This window comes from Frankliniella occidentalis, unplaced genomic scaffold (genome assembly GCF_000697945.3).
Source record: "Frankliniella occidentalis isolate FOCC.00 unplaced genomic scaffold, Focc_3.1 Scaffold9, whole genome shotgun sequence".
Lineage (NCBI taxonomy): Eukaryota > Metazoa > Arthropoda > Insecta > Thysanoptera > Thripidae > Frankliniella > Frankliniella occidentalis.
Genome location: NW_026267139.1, coordinates 21,055 through 38,932, shown reverse-complemented (window position 1 = coordinate 38,932; position 17,878 = coordinate 21,055). Strand labels below are relative to the sequence as shown.

The window sequence follows — 17,878 nt, the reverse complement described above, 5'->3', positions numbered from 1 at the left end:
GAATAGGAGGAGGAGGAGAGAGATGGAGAGACGTGGAAAACTGGCGAGTCATGGTGGTGAGCCTGTGGTGAGGTCACTGGAAGCCAATCCCAGCGCAGCCCTGATCAGAAGGCTCGAAGGGATGACCGGACGTAAGCTCCGGGCACTGGGCACTCAGTGCTGTTGTGTGGGGCGGGTCCTCCTAAGATTATTAGGATTAGAAGAGGCTATTGCACCGTTTGCCCCAGGTCAGTGCGGGATGAGATCATGACGACGATGACTCGGGGGTTTGCCCTGGCGACCCGCCCTCAGAAAAAGAGAGGAAAATCTTCTTCCACAATTTTTTTTGATCTACAATAATTAAGTTGGTAATTTTTTTTTCCAAAATGCTGTCGCAAAAGTGTATGCAACGTGTAGAGATGTGGCTCAAATATATAATTTAGGCAAAAGGGTTCTCTTGACAAGAAGTGGTTGGGGCGGGGTGCAAAGGTGCAGCGTTTGTGCTCTCGAGTGGACTCGAGTATAGTGGCTCCGAGCCCTCCGAGCAAGGGCTAACACAGCGCCCCTAGCAACATGAAGCAAGCTGTCGACCGGCAGCCGGCATTCGCAAACTGTAAAGGGTGTGTGTAAGTTGGGGGTGGTTCTAGTTCTAGTTGTTCCCAATCAAAGAAGGGGGTAAAAGTGAGGGATCAGGGTTTCTTTTCACGGGGGGGGGGGGGGCAGTAGTCAGTCTAACATCAGACTTTAACGTGGAGTATTTTGGGCGGTACACTAAAACACATACCAGGTGGCTAGACTCTCGCCGCACACTTTTTATTCATTGAGTTTACACTGTACTGCAAGCACGGAAGCGCGGGCGGGTTTGCCTATCCCTGCTTCTGCACACGACTCCTCCAGGTGTCGCAGTGGAATAGTACCCCGTACCCCCCGGTACATATCACCTAAGGTATTAGTACCCCCCGGTATAAACCCCCTAGGACATTTATACCCCCCCTCCCCCCACAGGACCCCTAGGGTACAAATGCCCCAGGGGATTTATACCGGGGGGTCTAATTCAGTCATTAATTTTACACCCCCTTATACCAGGAGGGGGGTATAAATCCGTCAGGTGGTTGTGCGAGCACGGCAACGCGCCCGCACGCGTGCAAGCGGTACAGTATAACTACATAAAAGTGCGCGGCGTGAGTCTAGCCACCTGGTGCGTACAATGATTCTCCCCCTGGCCTTATGATGGTAAGCTAGAGGACACTAAATCAAAGCTCCACCCATAACACCCCTTCATCGACGCTCCCCCCCCCCCCCCCCACCCTCTCACCCGTTAAGAATGAGAAGTGTAAGGCCTGCGGGCAACAGCACAGCAACACATGTAAAAATCCAAAAATGTAACAATTTGACGACAATAAAACCATTTGAAAAAAATGGTAGAGCGCCGGCTTCCTGAGCAGCAGGAGCGGGGTTCGAATCTTCGCTGGACTGGAATTTCTTCGGAGGTTGAGAATTCGGAGTGGAATTCAAACCCGTGATTCCAACCGAGCTCTCTAGTGGGAAGGCCTAAGGTGTAGTGGTTATGATAGCCGCTACGCGGGGTGACGAGTGTCGGCACTTGGTTCGGTCCTCACTGGCAGCGAAAAAGCGGGTTGCCAGGAGGTCGGATCATGCGGCGAGCGGTGGTCGCTCGTCGGTATATAAGACCTGTGATACTGGCTCCGAAAACAGCGTCCCATGACCTGAGCGGTAGGGGGTCAGTTCTGTTTAACCAACCGTACGATAGTCTCCGCTAAACAAATTGGGTACCCGTCGTTCCTGTTTAAGCGGGTAGGCGACAACCCTGGTCAACAGTTGGTTGGATCTAACAGTGTGGCTGCTGGCGTGGACACACCGGATCCCATCCGAACTCCGAAGTTAAGCACGCGGGGCCCCGCGTAAAAGCGGGGTGGGTACTCCCTCTTTTTCACATTCGTTGAAAAATGATTTGGTCCGAAAGGGCACCTTTATAGTCTGTTCGGAAGTCGCTGGATGGTGCGCACCTCCACCGCTCCCCCCTCGCCCTCCGCTCCTGCACGCTAGTGCGTAGGCAACCCATCAAGCTGCCGCGTATTCTTACGGACACCCGGTATGCTGTAGCACCGGAAACAGGGTCAGAAATCGCGTTTGTAGTATTTCACACACAACGTTTGCGAAAAGCCAGATACCAATCACGTTGCCGCAGTTTGTACGTCAGTGTCGCCCGGTCGCACCGTGACGGTGGATATCCGCACCCGTCGCGTGCGGTAGAGTCCCATCCTATACTTGGACTCAAGGACTCTAGCGCGCGGCTGCGCGGGTGACCACAGTGTGGTCATCTATCCCATTCAGGGTGTCTGCCGGTATCCGCTGAGCCCCGTTGGAGCAAATTGTAAAAACAAAATCTGAAGGAATATTGTAAATCCACTAGAAAATATGCCAATTTTTATGTAGGTTAGTAGGTTGAGGGAAAGAGAAAAAGTACGCAAATAACGGTAAAAGTTTGTAAGGTTAAAAAGCATTTTTGTAAATTTAGAGTATACCATCTTTAGTTTACAAATACGCTCTGTAAAAGTGTGTACAAGAATACTTACTAGATAAAATAAATAGGGTAGAAGGGTGGGTAGGCAATTTGTCCTACAAAACCCCTGAAAGTAGGCAACCCACAGAAAATCACCCCCTCCGTTAGAACGGCGCCTCACGTGTGAGCTGGTATACGCATTTTCTCCAAACGACGGTTTCAACATTGGCCATCCGGTGCATTTGAATTAAAAGTACATCGACCACCCTGAACAACGAGAAGACCCGGCAATCTTTATCAAAACTGGCAAACGGGAATGGACAAGGTAATCTTTATCAGAACGGAAAAGTTTTACCTTCGGGCAGACAGCAACAAGGGACTGTCTACAAATGACGCGCCACCGGATATCTACGTCATTCTATGGACAGGGCGGGGCAAGGGGCCGGGCGGGCGGGGCGGAGGGGGGCCTCCACTGGCTCTGCAGTCTGAAGCTGCCGCTCCGCGTGCGGCAGAGGCTGGGTGTTCCCTCCCTCTGAGTCAGTCAGTCAACCCAGGAGGTGGAGCGGGGCGGAAAACCCTTACCGTGACCACAAAAAAAAAAAAGAAAAAGAAAAAGGGAAAAAAATTGAGGTCGGCACTACGTTTATGACTGTTTATTCGATATTTCACAAGTCGTCGAGAACAATAGTAAAAAGAACACAAAATAGAAAGCAGCAAAGCGTATTACAGATGCTGCGTCGTGCCCTTGAAAAGAGCGTAAAACTAAGTACAAAGAAAAGAACAGCGTAGAAATGTGATTTTACATCAAAAACAATAGATGATCATTACATGTGGAAAGACAAACCACACATACAATTAAAACAGTTCAGATAGACACAGACAGACAGACAGACAGATAGATGAGATTAAATTAGAGTAAGTGAACGTAAACAAAGATGACGTCTACAGTAAGGTCTACCAGACCCCTCGTACTTTCAACTTCAATAACAGGGACGCCTAGAATATGACACCGTACAAGAGACACAAACGGTACAAAAATTGTAAAAATCCAGGTTAAGTTGAAGTACCCTCTGGGTAGATCAGCCTCTCTCCATAAACAACTCTAATATATCACACAAGACATGGAATGAAAAAGTTGGTCTGTCTGATGGGAAATAAGAATTACTCCATACTAGACGTACACAATACAAATAACATATTTTTCAGAATGAAAGAAAGACCAACCAAATATCACTGAGATTACAAGAAAAGATTTCCTTCATAAAGATCCAACAAAACAAGTTATGTTTTATAAGTTTCAAAACTGGAAATGGGAAAATTATAGACAATTTTTTTTAAATCAAAGAATAGCATTCTTAAAGTACTTTAAAATAATTAACAATAACTACATACCAAATCCTAATGGCACAATCTAAACATGTATCATGTAGATGTTCAGGATATAATTCTACATTATAAATATCATTACATTTGTTTGAACCAACAACTTGCTTTTAGTCTTAAAGAATATCTTGGCACATACATAATCTTGTCACTGGATAGTAATAAGGTATTTCTTGGTGATGACAGTGTTGAGCATACAAGGGTTTACACAGTAGTGCAAGTTTCTGAACTCAAAAATAGGGCGTCTTCAACAATTCATCATGCGAAAAATCCTTTCAGCTGCCCCCCAACTGAATAAAAGTGATGTGATGGCCGATGTTCGGCTCCCCGGGTTTGCTACGTCCGGGGAGGCGGGCATAGGCAGACAGCACAGAAGCAGGAGGGCAGAATGTGTTCAGTGTGGGGGCACCTAATTAGGAGAGAACATTGAAAGTGTGATAAAAAAAAGTTCAGTTGAGCTTGCTGAGTAAACAAACCAATATCACAGAATACCAAGACTCGGGAGCAGTTTTCAGACGGTGCTCAGTCATAATGCCAAAAAGACATTTCCTCAAAAATGCAGAGGATGAGTTTATCAGATCAGAGATAAAGATTTTTTTTCTTGAATCACTCAAGGAAGCAAACAAAATACATGGAACCCAAGTTCATGTCCAAACATTAAAATTAAGATACAAAATCATTGCCTCCATAAAGCATTGATTGATTAAAAAATAATTTCTATGATACAACATATCTAAAGTGGGCTTAGGCCTTCTACATCAATGTTGAAAGCCAAAATTGTGGAATGACTTCAATAGACAACACTTCACAAAAGTTTCACAACTGAAAAGCAAGTACAAAATATCATGGTAAAATAAGTAAAAGCATACATAGGTAATATGATGCAGCTCTGATATGTAAAAATACAGTCATTCGGTTGTACACTTAAGTGTACAATTGGATTAAAATATACATGGTATATAGATTTATATACAAAAATCACTATGGGCCAGGTAGGCAGTCTAATCTACAATCACAGACAATGAAGATTAATGATACATGCTTACTAGACCAATTTTGGTTTACATGTGACAAGAGCATACTCCTGTTCATTACACAGTTGATGATTGGGTCTAGCCAAGCTTAAAGTAAATGGTGCACTTAGTGTTTCAGAAGGCCTGCGAACCGAACCATATCCATAGTGTGAATCATCAGCTCGCCTGCAAGACTCAATAGGGTCTGATGAAATGTCATCGTCTGACAACATTTTGGACAGAGGTCCATGTTCAAGCCTTGACATACTTGCAGCAGACTGCAACTTCCCAAAATGATGGTAGCTAGAAGAGCGTGTACTTAGCCTAGTGGAAGTGCCAAAATGTTCAAGTTTATCATAGTTATCAGTGGGATCTACACCTCTTAAATCACCAGCTGAAAATATTGCTGGACATCTTTGTTGCTCTAGAAGGGGCATAGGTGAGGGAGCAGGTGTATCATCACGCGGAGCATCTATATCTTCATAGTCATCAGCATTTTGAGTGCCAGCTGTACGTCGTTCAGTATGATGCATTTCTTCCATACCTAGAGTACGCCATGCTTCTTTCCTCACAACTACACTATCATAGTCATCTGTGGGGGTTGTTGGCAAAGACATGCTCCCTGGAGTGTACACCTAAACAAAGAAGCACACATAAGTCAAAGTCAAAAGTACTGGTTAAAATGCTTACTTCTAACAAACATGAAACCAACCTGTTCTCGATTATGAATAGTTTCTAGGCTCTTGCGAGGAGGCTTGGCTGGCTTAGATGGTTTGGCAGGGGGAATAGGTTTAGCTAAAACTAGAGGTTTGCATGGAGGCTTGGGGTGCAAAGGTGGTGGTTGACGAGGTAGAGTTTGAACAGATACCTGTGAACTGGAACTACAGCTGAAGTCCAATTCACACATGGCTGATGTTGCACTTGTTGGTGAGGGCAATAGAGGACTACGTGACCGAGGTAGCATGCTCAAAGCTCCCTGTACAGAGAAAATTAATAGTATCAATACATGTGGTTCTGACCAAAAACACCAGGTAGAACAAAGGGAAAAGGAAATTCTCACTTCGAATTCGCTATTAGTGGACCCCAAGGCAGGCAAAAGTTGACGCATATTCTTCATTTTAGAGGACATACACCTAAAGATTTCTTGTTGGTTTGAGTGCTCAAGTTGAAATTCCCCCTGAAAAACAATATTTCAAAATATCAGAAGGATACAAGCATTTGTATTCACTGGTTTAAAGATTAAAACATCAAACACAAAAGAAAAAAAAAAAAGCGTCCTCAAAACTTATCAAGTCACAATCAAAAAAGCATTTACCTCTCCTGTCTCACATTTACGGCCTGCTTCAAAAGTAAATTTTCCTGTGCGAGTTCCATAGCGTCGGATAAAACGATAAGGCCAAGTGAACAATAAGTGATTTGTATTGTGCTCCCTCAGTTGTAGAGCAGTTGGTGTAACTACAAGTGTATATGGCCCTGGATCAAGACCACAGTTTGAGGATGCATCTGAAGGCACCAACTTCACAGAAAAAACACCTGGAAAAATACAGTAGGTATTTAGTGTAAAAAAGGAGGAAAATATACATTCCGGGAAGATATAATTTCCAAATTTAAAGATCTTACCTTCTCCTGATGGACAGTACAAATCATTGTCCTCTTCAATAGTTTGGTGAGAAAAATCATCCTTAAATGCTACAGCTTGCATGGCAGATATCCATTCAGACATTTCAGACTCAGTTGGCGATGCAAAATTGTGAACTGCCACTTTAGTGAACACCTACACCATAATATAAAATTGTAAAGGTACAAATTTTACCACAAAGAAGGAAAATAGTCAGGATTGTGAGAATGAGCTATAACAATATTAGACTTACGGCAAACACATAAGGATCCTTTTTCTGAACATCTTGGGTAATTTTAACACAATTTTCTAAAGTGATAATTTTTACGGCAGTCTTCAGCTTATCATCCTTGCTTTCAAACACTTCGAGACGTTCTATACCTTGCTTGCTAGCTTTATAGAGCTGGCAATACTTCCGCTGCCAGGATTTCTGAAAATTACAACACAGAAGATGGAGAATAAGAACCAAGGGTTTAACACACAACACAAAGCTACCTGTTGACTGAAGGAACATAACCTCTCTAAACGAAAAATAATCGCATGCAGAATGAAGACGGGCCTGACTCGAAAACAACGATACCAAGGCGCAATTTCAGTCTGAATAAAATTGAACAAATGGACAGCAAATCGCCCCTGCAGCACCCACCTTCAACATTCCCTGCGATTGGAACAGCAAGTGACCCTCCTTGAAGCACTGATCGGTGTTCATCTTCGCGCCGGTGGATGGACGTAAATAAGGAAAAGCTTTGAGCTCCGAACGGGATGGAACATTAAAGTTGGAACAAATGGAACGGCCCTCGAAATGGGAAACATTCAATCAATTTGTAAGGCCTCTGATTGTGCCTCAACCTCGATCACATCTTTCTCCATCTAAGTCTGTATCAATATTCCTCCGAACAAGGGCCGCCCAACAACAACAAAAACAACAGCAGCAGCAACAATAACAATTAGCACTCCGGAAATGCCGATGGAGTGAGCACGCTGAGCACGAGCACACTCGAGATTCAAACGTCTAGAGAGCGCCAAACAATATTCGGAACCACGACGATTTTATCATGGCGAGCAACACTCTACAGCACATAGTTTTCACAAAAGAGAATAATTACTTTCGCTAGCAATAAACGATAGGTGCGAAAATTGTATAGCAAAAGAACATCTAGTGCGCAAATATGTTTTGCTAACTAAATTTCTCATGACCGTTGTCTTTACCGCCTTGGCGCGCTTCATTTGTTCTCCGGCACCTCCGGGGGACACTAACCTTAAAATTCAGAAAACAAACAGTTTCTGACGAATATTGTTTTCCTCAATGTCAGCGAAGAATCTGTATCAAAGTTGGCTTCCTCTTAATTAATATAAATAACGACGCTTTCGCTCAACATGAGTTTCAACTTTAATCAGCAACAAGTCCCTGCAGGAGCTAATTCTTTAGGAGTCAGGTAAGTTTTGGGGTATTTCGAACCAATGCAGCATATATACTCCAATAACTTCGGAAATCTAAGTAATTTGTTTTAAAATCTTATATTTTATATATGAAATCACTAGCTAGTAATCGTGGCCTATTTAGTAATTTCTCACTTGCTACATGTGTTTGTCATTCAAATAAATTTCAAAAATACCCTTTCTAATTTTTCCTATAGACCTGCTGCTCCAGCCTTTGGGGCTCCAACAGCTGCTCCAGCCTTTGGAGCTCCTACAGCTGCTCCCTCGTTTGGGGCTGCAACAGCAGCTCCTTCATTTGGAGCTCCCACATCTGCTCCGTCGTTTGGGGCTCCAACAGCTGCTCCAGCCTTTGGAGCTCCCACAGCTGCTCCCTCGTTTGGAGCTGCAACAGCTGCTCCTTCATTTGGAGCTGCAACAGCTACCCCTTCGTTTGGGGCTGCATCAGCAGCTCCAACGTTTGGAGCTGCAACTGCCGCCCCCTCGTTTGGGGCTGCTACTGCAGCTCCTGCATTTGGGACTGCAACAGCCACATCTGCAGCCCCTGCGTCAACGGCCCCTTCAGCATTTGGGCAGAGCTTTGGGACCCCAGCATCCTCAGCAGTATCAGTGGGCGTTGTAGCTCCACAGCCACAGTTGTCTCTATTTGCAACCCCTTCTGCTGCACCAAAACCAACAGCAGGATTAAGTAATTAATTTTATAAAATTTATACAAAGTTTTGCATTCACAAATACTTCTTTCATGTTATACTATACTGTAATGTATTATTTTGTTTGGTACAGCCACTCAACCAGCCACTAGCAATTCACTCTTCGCTGCTCCTCAGGTAACGTTGAGCTTCTCACTCACCTTTTGTGATTGTTATCAGCTCTCTCATCAAATTATCTTGATCTCCATTTCTATTTTTTAAGGCCACACCTGGACTTTTTGGTGCCCCCTCATCTGCACCATCTGCATCGTCTGCCGGCCTCTTCTCTGGACTTACTACAGCTAAACCTACCGGTCAGTTCGGAACAACGGCTGCCCCAACCTCCCTCAGCTTTGGTACAACTTCGTTAGCACAGACATCCACTGCCACCTCAGGTTTTGGTTTAGGAGGTAAATATTATTACAATTGTGATTCTTTTAAAAATATTTGTCTGGCTGGCTATGGTTTGTTTCTACATTGTTCAAATTGTGAAGTACATAATGTGCAGTTTACTTACCTTGTGATTTAATGTATAGGGTCCACAGCTGCAGCCCCTGCCCCATCCGTTGGTTTGGGTGGAGTAGCTTCCACATCCTCAAGTGGGCTGACAAGTTTGTCGGGATTGGCGGGAGCTCAAACTACTAGAACAGAAGCCAAATCCCCTAAAGAAACACCTATACCAGATGATATTGCTAGAGGAGTTGAAACATTTAGGTTGGACACTATTTGAGTATGTGCTGCCACGAAATAATCAATTCATCATTTAATGTCCTATTTTTTGTTTGGCAGGCAATATGTGAAAAAGCAAAAGAGTTTCAGCTCAGAGATTGCAAGGTGCTCATCCAAGCCATTGCTCAAAGTACAGGAGGATACAGATGCAATGAAGCTTGTGTTGACAAGTAACACTGCTGGTCTTCAGCGATTAAAATCTATAGCTGATAAACTAAAAGCTGACACCGCAAAGGTTGTCTTTCTCACACCTCATCTTCCTCTTAATTTCCTGTGATGAGACTGTCAGACTACAACTATATTTCTCTTCTAACTCAGGCTCTTCAGCACACTGAAATGGCTCAGCGTACCCATGACACCCCAGCGGGCCTTCAGTACGATAACACAGCCCCCCTTCAATATTTTGCTGAACTTGTTTCTGGTTTCGAGAGAGACATCAAACTATTTCGCCAAGAAATTGAAAATGCCGAGAGGCATGTTCATTCAAGAGTACAACTTACAGGAATCACACCTGCTGGTATGTTTCATTTATGACATACTTTTGGTTCTTTTCCTTTAGTGTGTCACCTACCTAATATATTTTATTTATCTCATATTGTTCAGTAGTGATAATGATGATAACCTCTATTCTTCTTCATTAACAGAGTTAACACAATCCATGCGAAGGCTCTATGACAGCTTTGTCGCCTTGGCGGGCCGTCTCCATTCAGTTCATTCTCAAGTTAAGGCTCAGAAAGAACAGTATTTATCACTTCGGAAATATATTCTAAATGATGCATCAGATGTTTTTGATGAATCTGCTCGAAATCGAGTAAATGCAATTTCAACTTTAACTGGTGCAAATAGTGGGCAGCCTTCAAAATCTATGGTGGGACCGACTCCTTTCTCAGGTTTGTGTTTGGATAGCTGATGTTCTGTCTAAATTCTGTTGAATAGTATTTTTTGACCCCAACCTTTTAACCATCCCTTTTCAGCTCTGAATTCACAACATGGCTTCGGACTCCTAACTGCAGGAGTTGCAGCTTCCTCAAGGCAAAACTTCCCCGGAGTGGGTCCTTTAGGTAAATAATAAAAATAATCTAGTTTCTTTCAAATTTTGTTAAATCCCTCGTATTTTATGATGGCGTGATTGTATGAATTGCTGTTAAATTCTGGTGAAGGTTTTGGTTTACATTGGCAAAGCTGCATTTTGATTATCTAATTTTCTGATAGTTTGAAAAGTAGACTGTTCACAAAATCCTATTAAGGCTGCTTTTGGAGAGATTCTAATCAGATAAATCAACATATTTTTATCCCCAATTATAATTGCAACCTCCAAAGAAATGCTACATTTTAATGCTTCAATTTTTTGGCTGTTTAAAGGCTTGCATGATCTGTCTATAATATCTTCCTAATACGCAGGTACAGTAGTATTTCATTTACTTTCATGTATCATAATATTTTTTGTTCTCCTTCTTTCACATCTTTTTCCAATAGTCAATGTCTATTGTTTTCAGTCTAGGAATCTATTCTAGATGTCAGTTTAATTTGTCCATCTTATGATTTATTGTTCTCTCTTTTGGTGTATTATGTACAAAATGGAAATGGAAACCCTGTAGTGTAACATCTTTTCCAGCATGAATGTTGTGTTTGCCCAGAATAAATTCTAACCTACACTCCTCACCTAGCTGGGCAAAAAAATACTATTGAAATTCTCCTCTTCTATAGGAGTAGTGAATGTTTTGACCATGCATGCTGCTAGTTTTGATGTTTTACCTGCCAGTTGTAGCCTTTCTTGTTTAGTTTTCTTTTTTTACTGAAATCATATATTTGTAATTAATTTAAAAAAATTTATGTTGAAGTTATATTTTGGAGAAACAATAAAGAATCTTCACACTGTTTTACCTATGACCATTTTGCTCTTTAGAACTGAAACTAGGTATGTTTTTTGTTTTGGTTCTTTAAGAATGAGAATGACAAAAGGTCAGCTCCCACAAATTTAATTGTTTGTTCTTGTCCAACCTCTCCTTTCCTTACTTAAAAGACGTAAAATTACTGATCACTTGTAGAGTGCTTTTCTGAAGCCTATGTGTGTGTGTGTATGAAAGTATGTTCAGTAGTAGTGATGATTTGCCACTACTGTCTTACCCTGACCTGACTTGCTGGTTCACTTGAACACAGTATGTTTTACACAGGTGCACTGTGCAATTGCCAACTTACTTTTTTCTAGTAGTAGTTATGGAATGAAATGCATGTCTAAGTTTGTGGTGATGGATATCAGGCGATAGCCTTCGAGAGCTTTTGAGAACAGTATGTTGGTTTGATGTTGTAGTATACACCCTCAAATCTAAGTGAAAAATATGAGATAGACATTAGAGGTGTGCGCCGTTCATGATTTTTCTGAGGTTTCCCAAGGTACATAAAGTTGCATTGACATAACCATTTAGATAGCCTTACAACAGTCCCACAGCAGAATGAAGCATGCCCAAAGTAATGGGATGTCATTTTATATGTGCAGGATGGAGCAGTCCAGGAAACACAGCAGGCAGCACAACCATTCCTTTAACTCCCCATCCTGATAACTCTCAATTTCAACTGCAGAAACCGCCATCAGGAAATAAACGTGGCAAACGCTGACTTCGGTGATTACAGAGATATGTTGCTTATTGATTTAGCAATGGCATAATTATTGTGACTGTTTAAATTTACTGTTTATGGCATCTGTCATCTATCTCCATCACGAACCGTATTAATTCAACTAGGAATAAACATTCTGAATTTTACAGATTTTCCTAAAAACTGTTATTCCTATCCTGTACCTATCTCCACATCACCATCCTAATGCTCTGTATTTTTTGATGATAAATCTGTTAAATCAGAAATGTGGCGCGGAGAAGCACTCCACAGACATATGTGTAAGACCATGGTGTAATCACTACTGCAGACCAGCTTTCTTGGTCATTTTTAAGGCCAGTTCTGAAACAAAAACAATCTGAAGTTTATCACTTTTATTATACACCCCTACAACAACAACAAAATAAAATATTTCATAAAATGATAATAATATCATAAGTAATGATCCAAATAGATTCAACAAATGGAATGAAAAACACAACAGATCATACACAAAAAATTAAAAATAAAATAAAATTCAGAATAACCTGAATCAAAAACACATTAATGAAGCTATCCGAAACATATCTACTCCTCACATGAATCTGATCATACTTTGACCAAAGAGTTAAACATACAAATACACATTCAGTTCAACCATTAAAAAAAAATCACAGAATAAAAATTTGATAACCTGATGTGTTGGCTAACTTAACAGTAACTAGCAGAAGAGGAAGTGAACAACAACTTAATCTTGGTGCTTTGACTTCAGCACACACGCACACATTAGACTCATGATACAGAGTTTTCAGTAGAACAGAATGATCAAAATCGTGAAGTACCTTCTTTCTGGAACAGACTACAACAGCTATTTGCAAGAGGTAATTTTCATATGTATTAATTTTTTTCAACATCTAAATATTGTACCAAAATATAATTGTGAAAGATAAGTAGGTAGATAGATACAAAATATAGACTTGCCTACTAATTTTTGCAGTATTAGAATTCATATGGTAGGTACTTTAATGCTAGACCTATACAACTAAAGGAGTACTCTCAACAGACTAAGATTAGAAAAGGCTAAGGCTACTGAAAGAAAATCCTGTGAGATCTGAAAACTCATTTTAGGGAACAAATTGGTCATGATTTAAAGACACACAGACAATATTATCCTTTTTTTCTCTCAAATACTTTTTAACTTCATTGCAGTGAATCTTATTATATACAGGGTAGTGCTCACTAAAGTCTTCATACTTCGGAATCACATGCATCATGTCCATGCATGTGATGTTTGCATGGTATCATTGAACTGCGCCAAGTTGGAGCACAGGTATAAGCAATAAACTCGCATCCTGGATGTATGAGCTACTGTTGGAGGCCTAAAATTTTAAAACAGTAGGCAAATTAGAAACATCATCATTGGCAAAACTTTTAGGGATGATAGCATTGATGAAGAGATAATAAGGTCAAAAAAAAATATTCATCAGTAATTACCTCTAAAAACACATTGGTGATAAGCAGATTGACATCATTATGGTCAACTTGTGTTGAATCTAGCATATTTGCAGAGGCACTTAACAACTCTGAAAAGCGAGCTGCTACAGAGCTGACTCTTGAGCAAAGTGCAGATGTCATCCTAGGGGTTGGAAAAAAGAGCAAACATTTTTACATGAAAGAAAAAGTAGTGAAGTGTTTGTGGACAATACAATACATACATTACAACACTTTGGCATTCAAGAAGGCTATCATGTTCCTCTTTAAGTAGCAGCAACTCAGCAGTCTTATGAAAATGCTCAGCAACAGCTGCTGTAAATCTTGCTAATGCTCGAATTGCCTGCTGATGGATTTCACGTAAAGCATTTTGAGGATCAGTTTCTTCTGAAACCTCTTCTTCGTCCACCCATTCATCATTATCATTTTGTGAGTCTTCATCCTGAATACATCTCATGGTTGCCAGCCAAGTGTCGGTATCTTCACTGACCTAGAAAGTTGAAAATTCAAATGAAATTACATCAATTGTTTTTGCTTGAAATTTGTTCACCTCCACAAACAAAGTTAAGAACAAAACACATAAAAAATTAAGTACACACCCTAATAAGCTTAGTGTGTGAGACAGGCACAAGAAGACCTCGCATTGCAGCTGTTAAATCCCTTTCGAGAATATCAATGGTACCACGGTCCTCCTCCTCATCCTCATCATCATCTGGTATATCACACTTCTCTTTAATTTGTATTAATTTTCTTTGAAATTCAACAAGAGGGGTGCCAGAGAGGGCAACAAGCTTTGCTTCTAGTTTCAATTGGCATGTATTAGAAAGCATTTCAAGGGCCTCCAAATGGATCATTCCTACAAAGAAATATTCATAAGTGTCTATTGTCTTTTGGAGTCTTTCAAAACCAAACAAGATAGTAATAAGAGAAAATAAATCAAAAAGTAAAATTACCTTTGTAATCATCAAAAAGAGTCTCAAAATGAGCTCGGGTTGCTTTCTTGGCCTGAGCTCTTTCTCTGTCTTCTAGTTCACCTCGATTACGAGCCTCTTTCAATATCTGATTAATGTAGAACAACAATTATTTTAATGGTTTTTTTAGTGTGACTTATCTAGACTTAAACTGAAAAAGATAACGCACAAACAACAAGCAAGATCAACAAACCTGAGAGAGTGTTGGTTTATCAGGTTCCCTTGAAAACAAAGCTCGCTTCCTCTTCAACCCAGGATCTCCTTCTTGCAATACATCCATTGTTTTCTTTCCTATAGTCTCTAATGTATTCAGTCCACTTGAAACTATCATTTCTCCAGTCGATTCAACAAATTTGAGTACATTCCCCATGACATTGAAACTTGAAGATGCCTGATCTGAGAAAGCTGGGTTGCCCTGAGCAGTGTCTATGGGTTTGGGTGGCCCTGTGACATAAAGAAAAGTAATTTGATTTGAATTCAAAAATAATTGTGGCATCTTATAAATCCAAATGAGATAAAGAAATTAGAGCTAAATAGCTGTGCACTGCTTACTTGGTTTAGCCTCTTCAACAGAGAGTTTTGCCATTTCTTCAGGTTCTACTGCACCAAGGCCTGACTCAATTACTGATGACATAGTCGAGAGACTTTGAGTGACGTGACTAGACACGGACGATGCTCCAGATAAAATTGTGTTCATACCCCAACTCCCCCATGAGCCCCAGTTGGACACGGCCTTGTCTGTTGTAGTATCTATCACCTGAAAATATTGATACTTTATTAGAACTATCTAATATATTCTTCCAGTTAAGCCTTGGTACCAATTATTAAAAATTAGATGATTTCTCAAAATGCACAAAGCACACTAAAGAGGAGTATTTTGTGTACAGACCTCATCTGATGCTTCAACACAATCCAAAGATGCTAGTTTGTCGAGAAGTGGTTGAAAAGAATCATGTACATCTTGATTTTCTTCATTTGCATTGAGGTTTGAGAGATTATTGCTCCATGGCGAATCAGTATTTCCTTTACATTTGTTGCTGTCAGGAGGGCCAAGTTCACTTTTTACGACAGCTGACGGCGATATCTTTACACCCAGCTTATTCGACCCAGATCTTCCCTTCCGGCTTGGAGCCTGATTGATAGGGTCATTACTGCTAGGAACTACCGAATCAGAAGTGTCGGCATTATTAATGTTGCTCCTATGTTTAGAATATGATTTACCCCTGCCTGTTAATGGCATTTTTGGTTTGGCTCCAAGTGATTCAGGATTCACAGGTGCTAAAGGTACAAAATCCCCATGGGATTGGTCTAAGGTTTCCTTCTTGCTACTTGCTGTTGATGCAGTTTCAGAATCAGCATGACCTATCAATGAAGCTGAACTTGCAGCAGAAGTGGACAATTGTGATGATCCTGGAGATAAAATTGAAACATTTCAGCTTTTGTTATTCAAGAAGAACTTTGTTTGAAATGGCACTGATTTAAATTCAATTTCAGTTCAAAAAACCATGAGTTATTAAAGACTCTCACCTTCTTGAGACTTTGAAACGATTCCTTCATCTGCACTTTCAAAGTCTTCACTCTCAGAATTTGCCATTGCCGAAGATGCAGCCTAGCAAAACAATGTACAAACAATTAGCAAAATAGCAAAATTAAGAACAAAGTATAGTATGTAAAGCTTCTTCTAAAGGATTACTGTGATAGTATGTCAAACTATTAAAACTAGTAAGTCACAAAAATTCCCTGAACTAGACTGAATGAAAATAACGTATACTACCCACCAGAATAACATAAATAGTAATCTAGATTTGATTTGAAGAACTTTTAGGCTTTAACGTGGAGAACATATTGTAAACTGAAATAGAGATAGATGTTCTCTTCCGGAAAGTGGTGGATATCTCAAATTATAAAATCGTACATTGAAATCAAATTATTAGGAACGTGTACAAGTTACTCTGATGACTTTAAAATCGTTTGACAAATGTGATCTGACGTCTGCCAAGCGAAAACAAAGTTCAATCACATATCGTCAATTATTTTTAATAAAGGTGTAAGAAACAGACTAGCGACCAACCTTTGATTTAGAACTAAGCGGTAGAGGAATTAAATTTAATGGGAACAGTGAACGGACAACTGACTGATCCTTTCTAAATCAGGGAAATAAATCACAAAATAGAATGAAGTTTCACGGACGGTCTGCCATTCGTTTGGCAAAGTCCCAGCTTCAGTTGTCTTATTGATGTAGCCATCGGCTACGACGCGAGGCTACTAAACGCGTATATGAGAAACTCCTCCGTCAGAAAGACACTACCCATGCCTGCTCCTTGAACGAAAGAGTTACACTCTTTACAGTATTGAGTATAACTCTTTCGTCCAAGCCCGCCTCTTTTGCCTCTTTTCTTACCGTACCGTCCCGACCCCTTTCGCCTTTCGTCGCCCTTACGCCGAACGATTCCCGAGGCGCGAACGTCATCAGGGAGCGTTTCGTCGCTGGAGCCCCTGCGCGCATGGGCCGCCGACTCCGCACAGCTGCTCGGCGGGTCGGCCCACCGGGCGCGTCACAGGCGTTGTCGTCAGCGTCAGCCTGCGTCAGCCTCGGACTGCTTGAGGGGCAGAGCCGGCAGCAGAGCCCCGCAAGCGATGGGGAACTGTGGTGGCGCGGCCCCTGTCCAGGCGACCCCGATCAACTCCACAGCCACAGCATTAAATGTCTTCTATCATTTAGAGCGCCCCCCCCACCAAAAAAATTGTAATAAAATAACAATAATAATAATTAATAAAATCGGACGGAGCTTGTATGCCTGGGTAATGTCTAAAAACGTTACCCCGCGCTGTTCATATTTCTGGATGACTTGCCATATTCGCCAGTGGAGTATCCAAAAGTCTGTCGGTGCACTGTAGTTGTTTACTGTAACCCAACTAAAGTTTCACCACAATTCTCAGCAGTTTGAATGTCGAAAAACTGCTCGGATTCCGACAAGGCGCTTCAAAGTAGATCGAAAGTGCAGCTTAATGGAGTTCGACTGCATGCAAGCAGAAACTGCAGTTGGGACTGCAAGTTCCTTGCATCCGGGACGGTGACCTCATGCCGAATAAAACGTTTCCCTTGCGGTGTTTGGGGCTTCAAGGACCGCAGTTCGGGTTCCACCGAAATCACTATCCCCCCTAGCACAATATATAAGACTGCTGGCCGTGCTCTCGCTTCTCTGTCCTTACCGAGACTAAAGGAAATGACACCTTACTTAAATTTTCTTATGTTTACTTATGTTAAGTCTCAGTTAAGTAAGGTTTGTAAGGTATCATCTGCTAAAAACGGGGGTGGGCGGCTGCGCTCCCCGCGCCGCTCTTCGGCTGGCGGTGAGACGCCCACCGGAGCGTGGCCGTCCCCGGGCTCTGCCGAGCTCTCCCCAACTTGGCGGTCGCCAGCTCCACCGCGAAGACAACGGCGGCTACGA

General features: G+C 41.6%; 3 protein-coding genes across 4 annotated transcripts; 1 reads left to right on the top strand and 2 right to left on the bottom strand.

Annotated features, from left to right (window-relative positions):
* Positions 1 to 3,141: 3,141 nt before the first annotated feature.
* LOC113202706 (docking protein 2) lies at positions 3,142 to 7,424 on the bottom strand. The gene is made up of 7 exons (XM_026417077.2): positions 7,164 to 7,424; positions 6,771 to 6,947; positions 6,520 to 6,673; positions 6,215 to 6,432; positions 5,960 to 6,076; positions 5,612 to 5,875; positions 3,142 to 5,534 (listed from the first exon to the last, which is right to left on the bottom strand). Exons 1-7 carry the CDS (start codon positions 7,224 to 7,226, stop codon positions 4,932 to 4,934), a joined length of 1,596 nt encoding a protein of 531 aa, XP_026272862.1. The 5' UTR covers positions 7,227 to 7,424; the 3' UTR covers positions 3,142 to 4,931.
* A 320-nt stretch (positions 7,425 to 7,744) lies between these two features.
* LOC113202705 (nuclear pore complex protein Nup58) lies at positions 7,745 to 12,134 on the top strand. Its single transcript, XM_026417074.2, has 10 exons — positions 7,745 to 7,953; positions 8,155 to 8,642; positions 8,738 to 8,781; positions 8,867 to 9,053; positions 9,180 to 9,357; positions 9,433 to 9,607; positions 9,691 to 9,889; positions 10,017 to 10,262; positions 10,347 to 10,433; positions 11,870 to 12,134. Exons 1-10 carry the CDS (start codon positions 7,895 to 7,897, stop codon positions 11,986 to 11,988), a joined length of 1,782 nt encoding a protein of 593 aa, XP_026272859.1. The 5' UTR covers positions 7,745 to 7,894; the 3' UTR covers positions 11,989 to 12,134.
* A 210-nt stretch (positions 12,135 to 12,344) lies between these two features.
* LOC113202727 (protein FAM114A2) lies at positions 12,345 to 16,657 on the bottom strand. Of its 2 annotated transcripts, none has more exons than XM_026417100.2 (10): positions 16,498 to 16,657; positions 15,954 to 16,035; positions 15,316 to 15,836; positions 14,979 to 15,183; positions 14,620 to 14,870; positions 14,409 to 14,514; positions 14,055 to 14,311; positions 13,680 to 13,945; positions 13,459 to 13,600; positions 12,345 to 13,343 (listed from the first exon to the last, which is right to left on the bottom strand). In XM_026417100.2, exons 2-10 carry the CDS (start codon positions 16,018 to 16,020, stop codon positions 13,266 to 13,268), a joined length of 1,893 nt encoding a protein of 630 aa, XP_026272885.1. In that variant the 5' UTR covers positions 16,021 to 16,035; positions 16,498 to 16,657; the 3' UTR covers positions 12,345 to 13,265. The 2 variants fall into 2 exon arrangements, with proteins under 2 accessions (XP_026272885.1, XP_026272886.1); XM_026417101.2 differs by lacking the exon at positions 16,498 to 16,657 and adding an exon at positions 16,205 to 16,411.
* Between the last annotated feature and the right edge of the window lie 1,221 nt (positions 16,658 to 17,878).